Source organism: Pongo abelii, chromosome 11 (assembly GCF_028885655.2).
Source record: "Pongo abelii isolate AG06213 chromosome 11, NHGRI_mPonAbe1-v2.0_pri, whole genome shotgun sequence".
NCBI lineage: Eukaryota > Metazoa > Chordata > Mammalia > Primates > Hominidae > Pongo > Pongo abelii.
In genome coordinates this window covers 133,430,052-133,444,628 of record NC_071996.2, presented here as the reverse complement: position 1 = coordinate 133,444,628, position 14,577 = coordinate 133,430,052, and the positions used below count along the sequence as shown (strand labels likewise).

The 14,577-nt window shown below is 38.7% G+C and overlaps 1 protein-coding gene across 50 annotated transcripts in view; it reads left to right on the top strand.

The window, feature by feature from the left end:
- Positions 1 to 14,577, top strand: part of TRIP12 (thyroid hormone receptor interactor 12) — a 156,534-nt gene that overhangs the window by 30,203 nt on the left and 111,754 nt on the right. For all 50 annotated transcript variants that reach the window (XM_054549933.2, XM_063713089.1, XM_063713100.1 and 47 more), the window contains one exon: positions 12,836 to 12,982. In XM_054549933.2, the coding sequence (XP_054405908.1) occupies positions 12,885 to 12,982 (98 nt within the window). In that variant the 5' untranslated portion in view covers positions 12,836 to 12,884. The remainder of the gene's footprint in view (positions 1 to 12,835; positions 12,983 to 14,577) is intronic.

The window sequence follows — 14,577 nt, the reverse complement described above, 5'->3', positions numbered from 1 at the left end:
TCACTCTGTCACCCAGGCTGGAGTGCAGTGGTGCGATCTCAGCCCACTGCAGTCTCCATCTCCTGGGCTCAAGCGATCCTCCCACCTCAGCCCCGAAAGTCGCTGGGACTAGAGATGCGCACTACCATGCCCGGCTAATTTTTGTATTTTTTGTGGAGAAGGGGTTTCGCCATGCTGCCCAGGCTGGTCTCAAACTCGGCTCAAGCAGTTTGCCCACTTTGGCCTCCCAAAGTGCTGGGATTACAAGTGTGAGCCACCATGCCTGATCTAATTTTTTTTGTATTTAGTCACATTATTCTCAAATGGGTGAGTGACAATGTCTTTACCTCTGAAAGGCATGATGATTTCTTTGACAGATGAGAAAACTCAGGCTTAGTTATGAAATTTTTCCAAGATAACATGACTTAAAATGTAGAGCCAGGGTTTGAATAGACTCAAGACATAGGTACTTTTTACTACTTTTCTCTCTGCTCCACTGTTGACATTTAGGTGTATTTTTCCAGACTTTTTTCCTACACATATATAAACAAATGCATACCTTTCCTTCCCCCTGCTTTCTTACGCTTTGAGTCTGGGCTTAAAATGTCTCTTCAGAGAGCTGTTACCTGATGATTCAACTCAAAGTAGCTTTTTCCTTCCTCCTCCCCATTATCCTCTACTCCTTCCTATTTTTCTCCTATTTCACTTTTCGTGGGACTTACCACAATGTGCATATAGTTTGTTTATTTTCTCTTTCCAGTTGAGGTAAGCTCCATTGTAGCAAACAGTATTGACACCTGTCAAATAGGCCTTCAAATATTTGCTGAAGGAATGAATTAACAAGGTTCTGTCCATGAATGTCAGTGCAGTATATACAGATTTACCCCTTTGCTTTTGAGGACCTCTAAATATGCCATAGTATTGATACAGTATACTTATTAACTATTCCTTTGCTGAGAACATTCGGATCATCTCCATTTTTCCACAGTGACATACTGCAGTGAGCATCGTGATTACATCCTTGCTTACTTGTGCAAGTATTTCTTTAGGTTAGATTCCTAGAAGTTTCTAAGGATATCAGTGGCAATTTTTAATTGTGGGAGGTGGGAGAGTCATGTAAAAATTACAAAGGAATAGAAGATGATACATAATGATACCAAAACAATAATGTAAATCTGTGTCACAGTTGTCAAACCTAGCTGATACTAGAAAAATAAATTGTTATTTTGCTTTTTTTCCTTTTTAATTTCTTTTGGTGTTTTTGTTTTGTTTTGTTTTGACGCAGGGTCTCCCTCTGTCACCCAGGTTGGAGCACAGTGGCACAATCATGGCTTGCTGCAGCCTTGACTTCCTGGGCTCAAGCAGTCCTCCCACCTCACCACCTTAGCGTCCGGAGTAGCTGGGCCTACGTGTGCATGTCACCACACCTGGCTATTTTAATTTTATTTTTTATTTTTGAGACAGGGTTTCACTCTGTCGCCCAGGTTAGAGTACAGTGGCATGATCTCAGCTTACTGCAGACTTCACTTCCCAGGCTCAAGCAGTCCTCCCACCTCAGCTTGCTGAGTAGCTGGGGCCACAGATGTGCACCACCACGCCGGGCTAAATTTTTTTTTTTTTTTTTTTTTTTTTGGTAGAGAGGGGGTTTCACCATGTTGCCTAGGCTGGTCTCAAACTCCTGAGATCAAGTGATCCTACCGTTTCAGCCTCCGAAAGTGCTGGCATTACAGGTGTCAGCCACTGCGCGCAGCCCCAGCTAATTTTTAAATATTTTGTAGAGATGGGGTCTCCTTATATTGCCCAGACTGGTCTTCAACTCCTGGGCTCAAGCCACCTTCTTGTGCCTTGGCCTCCTATAGTGCTGCGATTACAGGTATGAGACATTGCACCCAGCCTATTATTGTGATTTTAAGAATGGTTTGATTTTCTCATACCCCCATTCTGATAGGGTCCAGGAATCTGTATTACAGAAATTTATGTTTGGGAAATAAAGCTCTGAATTTTTTCTTGGCTCCTGTTTTGTACATATTCTGGCTCAATATAGAGGCAGTCTTTGGCATCTACTTATTTTTGGTAAAAATGCTAAATGTAGAAATGTGGGGCATTAGACTATAGAGTATGGCATTTAAAATTTTTTTTTAACTTGAAAAATATTCGAGACATTCTGAATGAATTTAGGTATAATTACTCTGAAATGCGTGATCTTAAACAAAAATTTGACACTATTATTCACCAGGTGTTAAAGTTACAGTCTGTATTTTCTCCCCGACTTTGAGTTACATTTTAATGCTTCCTTTCCCCCTACCTTAACTATAATCTTAATAATTTTTGTTTTTGACAGTTCCCCAGGTTGTAGCTCTATTGATGACAGGCTACATACTTGTTTGGAAAAGATTGTAACACAAATCCATGATTATCACAATGTTGAAATATTTTTTCTTGCAAGTCAGGAATAGACGTCCTAATCTGAACTATGTTAAAGAGTTAACCTCTGTAGGCTGGGTGTGGTGGCTCACGCCTGTAATCCGAGCACTTTGGGAGGCCGAGGCAGGCAGATCACCTGAGGTCAGGAGTTCGAGACCAGCCTGGCCAACATGGTGAAGCCCCATCTCTACTAAAAATACAAAAATTAGCTGGGCATGGTGGTGTGTGCCTGTAGTCCCAGCTGCTGAGGAGGCTGAGGCAGGAGAATTGCTTGAACCTGGGAGACGGAGGTTGCAGAATAGATTCACAATAGTGAATAGAATATATATTGAAGAGAATATTTTTGAAAATATTGCCTTATTATGTGTGTCTGAATGCTGGAAAGGTCATTTACCAAATATAAAATTGTTTTTGTCCATAGGGAGCACTTTGCTGTAATCTACAGGGTACCTTGTATTGTACTGTGAATAACTTTGATTCTTAGCCAGGAGGTTTCTGTCTGTCACTTAAGGGAGAGAAGCATTTACAAATCATTCTCTCTCTGCTCCCTCAGCAGCTCCTCATTTTTCATAATCACCTAATGAGTCCCTAATAAATGGTATTATTATATCTTTATAAGGAAGAACTTTTAAAGTACCCCATTGAAGAAAAACTGAAATAAACATTAGGTTGGAGTCTTAAAAAATTTGGAACTGAATCTGATTTTAGAGACTATCTAGTCTGATACCTTTAAGAGGAAGTAAGTAAAAAGGCTATTGATAAGCTGACCTACTATCCCCAGTCACTGGCTGATGATGGTAGCCAGCAGGATTGTAGACCTGTTAAAATTGGGTCTGTGCACCATTTTTGGCATGTGGACTAAAAGTTGCTGTCTATGTGCTTTTGAGACCTGAAGAATATCCTTTGTTACATAAATGCAGTTAGTATTCTAAAGGATTATACAAGCCATCTGAGCTAAGACAGGATTTATATTAGGGAATGAGTGGCTCTGTATTTTAGAAATAGCTTAGCAATAGCTATTCAGGATAATTGATCATCTTACAGTGTTCTACAAAATAGACTTTTGGTCTATTTTGGACCTCCTTGTGAAGGGTTACCTCCTTTCTTCTTTGCTTTTCTCATACCTATTAATCACAGATTCAACAAGTTAGGCACGTACTTCCTTACTTGGAGTTGTCATCCTCTCATGCCTCAGAGATTGATATGCTCTTCTGATCCACAGCTTATGCTCTTAATTTTTTTCCCCCTGTGGGATCCTGTTAGTAGACTGTCCTTTATTCCCAACCCTTTCTTTCAGTAATTCTTTTCTTTACCTAAATACATATGCTCAAAATTTATTTTCTTAAAAATGACAAACAGGGAAATTACATATATCCATGCAAACACAGCCTTTGTCTCTCTGCCTTCCCTTCCCTCCTGGCTATTGTCTCTTTATAAAGTCTAGCACTTCCAGAAGAGAGTTGGTATTTATTATCTTACCTTATACCCTCTCCTTCCCCACCATTTCTAGAAATAACTCTCAACATTTTCTTTCTTTTTTTTTTTTTTGGAGGTAGAGTCTAGCTCTGTCCCCCAGGCTGGAGAGCAGTGGCGCAATCTTGGCTCGCTGCAGCCTCTGCCTCCTGGGCTCAAGCAGTCCTTCCCCCTCAGCCTCCTGAGCAGCTGGGACTACAGGTGCGCTACCACGCCCTCGCTAATTTTTGTATTTTGTGTAGAGATGGGGTTTAGCCATGTTGCCCAGGCTGCTCTCGCCATTTTCTAAATCTGATGGACATTGTTGAGTTTTTTGAACTCTGCCTGTCTATCTTCCTCTTGGTGTCTGCCAACACCACTATCCTGATTTATTTTCCCAATACTTGTGGTAAGTTCTTGATTTTCCTTGACTGGATTCTTTTTTTTTTTTTTTTTTTTTTTTTTTTTTATGTTTTCCTTAGATTTTAGCATTTCCCAATATTTCATCCTGGGCGTGTTCCTCTCTTTATGCTGTCTGTTTTTCATAGAGAAAATAGAATCTTATTGATTACCTTGGTTTCTCCTACCTCCTGCATGTCAGTGTAATTTCTCTCATCTGTATACCCAGTTGCCTACATAATTCTCAATCTTTACTTCCATTTGCTTATTGAAACTCTTTACCTGGATACCTACATGATGAGTCAGGTTTTATATGATTAACACTAAATGTAATCTTTCTGCTCATGTGTATCATTTGATAATGATGCTACAATGATTTTGTATAATTTTCTAAAGTTAAAAGGATGACTTTTAGAACTATAGAATGTAAATAGCAGAGATACTGTTTGACTAGTTAATAAGGACAGGAAGCTGTTGTGGTAAAGCTAGTTTAAAGAGCATTTGGGGAACTGGATATTTATAGGCAATTTAATAAAGAATTTTAGAATGAGATTACTGATAACCTACAGGCAACAAATTGCAATCTTTGGGGTTGTCTTTTCTTCTGTACATAAACTGTATTTCTCCAGACTTAAATCTACAGGTTAACATGTAACTTTAATGTCTGAACCCCTGATTAATAACAGCAAAATTAAAATAATGATGCTCTTGCAGAAAATTAAATAATTCCAAGGTAAGCCTCTGACATAGCATTTCCTAGGACATTGAAAGGATGTACAGTCATCATCTTTATATGTTTTAGATAACTTTTCTTAACCTTTGTCACCAGTGTAAGAAATTTGAGTCATTTTAGGGTATTTGTCTGAAGTCTGAGAACCACAGTCTTAGACTATTCTTTCTCACTGTCTAGATCCTGTCATCAAAATGTTTCTTGACCCTGTCTTCATTTTGCCTTCTTCCATTGTTAACAGATCCTCATCTATCCTTAGATCTATTTGGTAGCTTTCTACTTGATCTGCCTCCTTATCTGTAGGTCTTAAATGTAAAACTTTTTGTTTCTGGCCCTTCATGATGGAGTTTAGGCTTATTTTCAGGCTCAAGGAACCACTCCACATCCCTCCATGTCTTTCCTCACTGCTCTCGCATTTCAAGGAACATCAGCAGAAGTGACCGGTCATCCTCAACCTGTGAAGGCAAAGTTAGCCACCTTTTTCTTCTTTGTTTAGAGTAGTACACTTGATCTTGCTTCTCAAATCAATTTAGCATATTTTATAATTATTCACTTAATGATTGGCCAGCTAAGCTGATTTACCAAATGACAAAGGATCAGAATTTTCTTTCTATCCCCCATAATCCTTTAAGCTTGGGATGTCATGGCTTTCTAGTATTTTGATTTTTTTTTAAGGTAAATACATAATTATTTTTCCTTATTTGCTCAGTCAAACTTGTATTTGAGTGCTGACCCTGTCCCCTATTAGCTTTGTAGCCTTAGGGTTATTTTAACTTACTGTGTGTCACGGTTTCTTTTTAAGAAGGTTATTTTCACTATCAGTTTTGTAAAGTTGGTGTGAAAATTAAATGATTTAAAGCACATTGCCTGGTACATGCTAAGCACAGAATACACATAACCCATACTTTACTATTCAACTTAAATCTTGTATTTTTTCCATTAAATATTGTTTTCTAGTGTTATATAAAAATACAATTTGAAAATACTAGTTTGGCCGGGCACGGTGGCTCATGCCTGTAATCCCAGCACTTTGGGAGGCCAAGGAGGGTGGATCACTTGAGGTCAGGAGTTTGAGACCAGCCTGGACAATGTGGTGAAACCCTATCTCTACTAAAAATAAAAAAATTAGCCGTGCATGGTGTTGCACGAGTGTAGTCCCAGCTACCCGGGAGGCTGAGGTGAGGCAGGAGAATCGCTTGAACCTGGAAGGCGGAGGTTGCAGTAAGCCAAGATCGCATCATTGCACTCCAGCCTGGGTGTCCAGTGAGGTCCCGTCTCAAAAAAAAAAAAAAAAAAAAAAGCTATTTTTACATGTTGTATAATATCTCGTTATCACATTCAAATGGTTTTGATGCCCATAAATTGCATTCAGTGCCTAACAGACCCTAACGTAGCCCTTTCTCTTGCGCTCAATGGCCCTTACTCTCCTAATTTCTCTATAAAACTTTCTGATTAACTGGAAAAAAAGGCAGTAAATTTCTGTTGCCCTTAATTCAAACGTGAACTAATAAACTGCATTGTGTTGTTCTATATCAGATACAGCTATTTCAGGTTTGACATATGGCTACTTAAGAGTTTGACATTTGACTTATGAATATACCATACAAAACTGCTGATTTTGTATTGCCTCCTTCCTAAATCAAAGTGAAATAATAAACTGTCCCAGTGGTTTTGTAGAAAGTTTTTGTTCTTTTTCCCCTTCAATTCCTTTCTGGCACATGATGGACCTGATGATTTCCCCCGTTTTTCTTTAAGATTGTACTTAATAAGCACTCATTAAATGGCAGCTATCATGTTCGGGTAAGGTTCTGAGAGCCTTATATGCAGTTCTCTAATACTTAAATCCCAAAGTATAATATTGTCTCTAATTAAATGGAGAAACAAACTGAGATGAAGGTAAGTACTTATAGGTCTTACCAAGCAGCAGAGGCAGAATTTGAGCCTAGGTGGGCGATACAGAGCAGTAAGCTCCTTGTGAGGAGGGATTGTCTTGTCATTGTTTCTCAGCACCTCTCAATCTCAGCACCTCTCAGTGCTTTTGGGGAATCTTAAAGGTTATTCATTCCCACTTTAAAGATAGGCTTATTTGAAGTCCTTGCTGTTTTTAGGTAGGCAAGAATGACTTCTGTTATACACAAGGGTGATTTCTATTTTGTTTTATTGTAGTGGTTTAATATATACTGCCTCTTACCACACTTGGTTCTGGGACCTAGTCATTTCCTTCTTTATCTGGTGTGTGTAGTTCAGAACTGGAGCTCCAGATGTCAGTTCTTGCTTGCAGTCTGCAGGTCTGGATGCCATTACTTGTTTCATTCAGGGTACTAATTTTGTAACATTTCAGTTTCTTTATTTGTAAAATAGGACTAATGGGCAGTGGTTTATGAGACTACTTGTCACATTTAAATTTTACAAAATGAGTAAAGTACCTTGCAGATTGTGTTTATTATTGTAATTTACCTCCAAGTTAATGATCTGAAGCTAAACCAAGCCTTTTTGGAGGACCAAATCTAAATAAGTCCATAAGAAATTAGGGAGTACATACTGTACAAATGAGATTTACTTCTAAAAGCTTACTATGCAGACATTGCTTTGCTTAAAGATAGGCATACTTTCTGAGAAATTTATTGTTAGGCAGTTTTGTCCTTGCGTGAAGATTGTAGAATGTACTTACACAAACCTAGATAGTATAGCCTACTACACACCTAGGCTGTCTGGTATAGCCTGTTGCTCCTACACTGCAAACCTGCTGCAAACGTAGCAACATGTTTCTAACATACCTGTTCCTCTACCAAGTACTGTAGGTAGTTGTAACAAAATGGTAAATATTTGTGTGTCTAAACGTATCCAAGCATAGAAAAATCACAGTAAATATGTGGTATTATATAATCTTATGGCACCACCTTTGTATTTCTGGTCAGTTGTTGAACAAAATGTCACTAGTGCAATATGTGGCTGTATTTTTTGTTTGTTTGTGTTTCTGAGACAGGGTCTCCCTGTGTTACCCAGACTGGAGTGCAGTAGTGTTACCACGGCCTGCCACAGCCTCGTCCTCCCAGGCTTAAGTAATCTTCCACCTCAGCCTTCTGAGTTGCTGGGACCACAGGTGTGCACCATCCTGCCTGGCTAATTTTTAGGTTTCTTACAGAGACAAGGTTTCTGTACCTGTGTTGCCTGGGCTGGCCTCAAACTTCTGGGATCAAGTGATTCTTTTGCCTTAGCCTCCCAGTAGCAGAGACTACAGGCATCCACCACCGTGCCTGGCTTTATTTTTTTTGCAGTTGATTTCTTTCGGTGTTCTAAAAGTTCTGTACCAGAGGAAGGATTGAATTTTTAAAAAATGTTTTGGGTTTTTTTTTTTAGCCTTTCTTTGTGTGTGTATGATATTAAGAATTTAGAAGAAAAATTAATTTCCGGCCAGGCGCAGGCAGTGGCCCACGCCTGTAATCGCAGCACTTTGGGAGGCCGAGGTTGGTGGATCACTTGAGGTCATGAGTTCAAGACCAGCCTGGCCAACAAGATGAAACTCCGTCTCTACTAAAAATACAAAAATTAGCTGGATGTGGTGGCAGGCACCTGTAATCCCAGTTACTCTGGAGGCCAAGGCAGGAGAATCGCTTGAGCCCAGGAGGCGGAGGTTGCAGTGAGCCGAGATCGTGCCACTGCACTCCAGCCAGGGCAACAGAGCAAGGCTCTGTCTCAAAAAAAAAAAAAAAAAAAAAAAAAAAGGAAAAATTGCAAAATGTTTTTAGTTTAAGTTTTCCTTTAAGGACTATTCTTGATACATATTTTAGGAATGAATTTTTAAATGTAAATATAAAACAACAACATATAGGCTTTTGGGTTTTTTTTTTTTTTTTTTTTTTTTGAAATGGACTCACTATTAGCCGGGCTGGAGTGCAGTGGTGCAATCTTGGCTCACTGCAACCTCTGCCTCCTGAGTTCCAGCGATTCTCCTGCCTCAGCCTCCCAAGTAGCTGGGATTACAGGTGTGCACTACCACACCTGGCTAATTTTTGTATTTTTGGTACAAATGGGGTTTCACCATGTTGGCCAGGCTGGTCTCGAACTCATGACCTCACGTGAGCCACCGCGCCCAGCCAGTTGTTTTTGTTGCTTTTTTTTCTATGTGGTATTTGCATGTAGAGTTAAATACTTTTTCACATAAAATTGAAAAGTCATTTAACTTAAACAGTGAATAAGTTGGTTGTGAATTTGTTTTCAAAGTTGTCGTGAATTTGTTTTCAACCTTGAAGACATCAATTAGCCTTTTTGTTTTTCCTGTTAAAGTCATACATGTTCTCTATTTTATTTCAGTGCCTTAGGACTGAATATCAAAGGTTTTATGTGAAAAATCTTGATTAGTTTTACAGAAATGAAGGTATGGCCATGGTTAGAAAAGACTAGTGTATTTCAGGATTTGATAGGGATATTAAATTGGGTTTATAATTCCAGTTTCACACTAGGAGTTAACCTGTTAAGATGGAATCTTCGAGTTCATATTCACTACCGGCTATGAAAACATAACTTTTAGCAGTATAATAGTGTAATTCCCACTTGTGTTTTAAAAATTAAGTAATAGCATATGGTAGACATAAGTAATTGGTCAAGTCAGTACAGAATATTCTATAAGGAAAACATTCTGGAATTCATTGCGTAGAGAAAACTTTTGGCCTCTGGGTTCTTAGCTGAAGCCAAAGAGGCATTAAACTTTTTTTGAAGTTGAGGTGGTGATGCCTATGAAGGGTGTAGAACTGCTCAGTACCAGGATTCAGAAGACTGGTTCTTCAACAGATTACTTGGAACTTTCTTCATTTGGATTTGTCTTCAAGGTGTAAGGGATTGAACTTGATCATCTCCGAGGGTCCCTTCCAGCCCTCTGGTTTTATTGATACCTGGCAGAGGGAGAGATCCTGTATCCATCATATGTTAATCTTTTATTTACTTTCAGGAAATTAAAGTTCCAGTGTTTTACAGAGCCTGGCCTCTTTTTAAAAAAGATGAATTTATTGTTTAACAGCAGGTAGTAATTTGATAAACAGCTTTGTTCTTACCTGCTATTCTTCCTCTTATATCTCAAGAATTATCCACAAATAGGCTATTGGCTGATAATGGTGCTGGTTGACCAGCACTGAAGATGTTGGGGAGCATTGTTAAGGTTACCTAGGTGACTCTAGGTCAAAACAACTAGTGTGACTTAGTTTCATTTGAATGACTTAACACTCCATGACATACAGTAGGCGTTTAATAGCAGAAGGTGGGCAGGTGACAACTACTAACCTTGTTTATAATACTGTTCTTTGCCTTTTAAAGTGAGAGCAGCAGTATCATCCTATTCTCTTGTATCTGTCCTTGCTGTTTGGGTCCAGGTGAAATGGCATTGAGATGATTGAAGTAGAGAAATTTCTAAGATGAATTTTGAAAAAGACTGGCCTTTTATTCTTTAATATGCTGAACTTCTTGGTGTATTGCAGTATACCCAAGAAAGCTCTTTTAAACTATGTCTCCAACTTTTGTGCCCAAAGAATGAGGATCTGATGTTAGCGGACAGGCATTCATAGTTTGACAAAGCTTCCCAGGTGATTGTGATGTTTACCCTTAATTAAAAACATTTCACTTTTGAAAGTATTTTGCCAAAAATTAAGACTCATATAGACAGTGATTTTTATGGTGAAGCCTCTCCCAATATATTAGATTTTATTTTACCACAAGTATTTTTATTCTTTTGAATAAATGTTTATAGTAATAATAATACTTAACATGTACTGAGCACTTGCTATATGATTGGCACTGTATTGAGTAGTTTACATTGGATTTATCATTTGATCTTCACAACTACCATGTGAGTTCTTTATCCTCATTTGATAGATTGAAGCACAGGGAAGTATGTGTGCACACACTCATATATGCAAGATTATGTACAACTTGTTAGTGTTAGAGTCCGGAATTGAACTTGGGCAGAGACAGTTTGACTTGAGAGCTGTGTGCTTAAAGCTGTTACGCTAGAGCAGCCTGTTTAATTCCTTATAAATTGACAAACAATCAGTCTCAATTACAACAAAAATGATTTTTTTCATTCTAAACTCTGGATCCCCCAGTCCTTTCTCAAAGGCAGTCATTATTAACGAAGTATGTTTCATGCATCTTTCCATGAATTTTTCACATGTGGACAGTATACAGAAATTTATATAGAAGTCTTCTTTGTATACATACACACAAATGAGAGTTTCATATCTTTCCATATCAGTACGTGTAAGTTTAACCTTTTCTTCTCTCTCTGCCTGCCTCTTTTAATGTTTAATTGTATTTATTTTTTTCTTTCTAAAACTGACTATCCTTAAATTAGTAATTTGAACTTTCTAATTAAAGTTTATTATATTAATTTGGACATATGTGATAGAAACAGTCTTTTTCTACTGAATTGTATCAACAATATAACCCAAAAGAAAACCTACTTTCTTATTACAGTATAAGGAATCTCTAAAACAAAATCCAGTACAGTAATAGATTTAATTATGATTAATTTGCATTCTCTTTGGCACCAGTTTCTATAATGTCATATGTTCATTTTCTTTCCCAGTAAACAGAAGTAATGAAAGAACTCCACTTCGAATTTGACTGCAGGCTTACAGAAAATAGTGCAAGATTTTATTTGTACATGTCGTAATTCTATGATTGTTATGTTGGCTTGTTTTATCAGTTAAACTAATTTTCTGAGTGTCGATATTTTATCTGCACAATCATTTCTTATAGAAAGCTCAATTTGGTTAAGAACTGTTTTGAGCTAAATTGTTAAACTTATAAAAATACTTTCGCAGTTTCTTGTTGCTGACAACTCTGTTGAGGTAGGTAACGTACTGGTTTTAAAGAATAGTAAATTAAATGTAGAGATTATTTTGTCGAAGGTCACGGCCAGCAGAGCTGCTGTTGAAAATCCAGAATATCTGGGACCATTGCTCAATTTACTCTATTTGAGCTGTTTTCTCCTCATCTTTTCATTAAGATACTATAGTTTTACAATTTCGTTTATTTTGTTTTGTTTTGAGGTGGAGTCTTACTCTGTTGCCCAGGCTGGAATCCAGTGGCATGATCTAGGCTGACTGCAACCCCTGCCTCCCGGGTTTGAGCGATTCTCCTGCCTCAGCCTCCCGAGTTACTAGGTTTACAAGTGTGCGCCACCACACCTGGCTAATTTTTGTATTTTTAATAGAGACGGGGTTTCACCATATTGACCAGGCTGTTGTCGAACTCCTGACCTCAGATGATCCACCCACCTCAACCTCCCAAAATGCTGGGATTACAGGTGTGAGCCACTCCACCCGGCCACAATTTTGTTTGTATTTATTTTTTCATTTGTTATTCACAACAATACTATGAAGAAGACATGACATACGTTGTTAATTCTGTGTCTAAGGAATCCTAGGCTTAGAGGCTATGATTTGTACAAAGGCAAACTTCTTTAACACCTATTCTGTCACAAGACTTGAGCCATCATCTTTTGACTTGAGGTGTAGTGCCTGTTTCGGCACAATACTAGAATGTGGAAACGAAGATATATTTCTACCTGTGCTCTGTTTTCTTTGATTTGAGAATTTTCTGGCTATTCCGTGAAATCTAAGTTAATTTATATATCAAGTCCTGGACCACATGGCTTGAATATGTTATACCTCTGACATTTTGTTAACACATTGATCAGTCAGACTTCACAGTTCAGTGAGACATTGCAGCATGGGTGAAGGCTGTAAAATCAGATAGTTTGCAGAAAATTTCCACGTCACCGTAAGTTCCCCTCATTTCTTTTCCATATTGTATTTTGTACATCTGATAAATTTTGTTTTTTTTTTTTTCTTTTAGTGAATGGTAGTGTCTAGAAAGGGTATGTCCCTTCAAGAGAGAGGTGCCAATGTCCAACCGGCCTAATAACAATCCAGGGGGGTCACTGCGACGTTCACAGAGGAACACTGCCGGGGCCCAACCACAAGACGACTCAATAGGAGGAAGGTATGTATTTCATGGTAATTTGAAAAGGAATTGGGAATAAAAGAAAAAATATTTTTAAGCCTCCTTGTGAGGTCCAAAACTGGAATGGTTCATTGCATATGGGTAATTTTTCCTGATTTGTGAGCCAAGTACTTAAAAGCAAACTGGAATCCAAAGCAGTTCCTAAATTTTTCCCCAGATATGCTAGACTCAAAGAAGTAGTTCATAGCCACTGACATGATCAGATACCTCATTTAGCATGTGGTGTGTCATGTTTTGTTTGCCCTTTCTCTTCACTTTGTTAAATGAATGTTACAACACGTCTTTCACCATTCATGGTCTTTTTCCTTATGTGTTCACTTAATGATACTTTATTGAAAAGAAGCCTCATTTGTTTTAAGAACTTGAGTTTGGTACTCAGCTTTTGAGCTTTTGTCCTCATCATGCCTTTTGACAACATAGATATTAACAGGGTAGTGAGGCACTCTGACTTTGTTAGTGAACAAGTTGTCTTATGTTTTTAGTGGTCTGGTGTTTCTTTTTAGTTGGAGTAGTTACATATGAAGTAGTGTGAAAAATCAGATCAGATGCGTTTTCTTGAATGTAATACTCCAAGTCAGATTTAGCCAAGGACTGTCACTTCATGTAAAAAATACTCAGAACTCTTCTTGCAAGGCCTAGTTCTCTAATTTTGGGACTAACATTGATTACGTTTAGCCTGTAATAGATAATGGTTAAATTTTTTTGTTTTTGAGAGTCTCATCGCTCTGTTACCCATGCTGGAGTACAGTGGCACTATTTCAGCTCACTGCAACCTCTGCTTCTGAGGCTTAAAAATCCTTCCACCTCCAGCCCCCCAGTAGCTGGGATTACAGGTGTGCACCACCGCGCCCAGCTAATGTTTTTTGAGACACAGAGACAAGATTTTGCCATGGTGGCAAGGCTGGTCTCAAACTCCTGACCTCAAGCGATTCACCCGCCTCGGCCTCCCAAAGTGCTGGGATTATAGGTGTGAGTCACTGCGCTCAGCCGCTGAATTCTAATAGGATTATCTCATACAGCAGTTTGCGGCCATAACCGTGAATGCATATTATCTAGTAAAGTATGTAAAAATTTTTTAGCCGGGCGCTGTGGCTGACGCCTGAAATCCCAGCACTTTGGGAGGCCAAGGTGGGCGGATCACGAGGTCAGGAGATCGAGACCATCCTGGCTAACATGGTGAAACCCCATCTCTACTAAAAATACAAAAAAAATTAGCTGGGCGTGGTGGCGGGCGCCTATACCAGCTACTTGGGAGGCTGAGGCAGGAGAATGGCATGAACCCGGGAGGCGGAGCTTGCAGTGAGCTGAGATCAGGCCACTGCACTCCAGCCTGGACGACAGACAGAGCGAGACTCCGTCTCAAAAAAAAAAATTTTTTTTTAAATGTGAAATGTAAAGAATAAAAGCACATCACGGTGATGTCAGACTATTTAGTGGTTAAGCATAGGGACTTTGGACTAGGGCAGCTTTGTGTGTGATTTGTTTTTCTTTTTCTATTTTTTTTTTTTTTTTAAACAGTTGCTGTCGCCCAGGCTGGAGTGCAGTGGCATGATCTTGGCTCACTGCAACCTCCA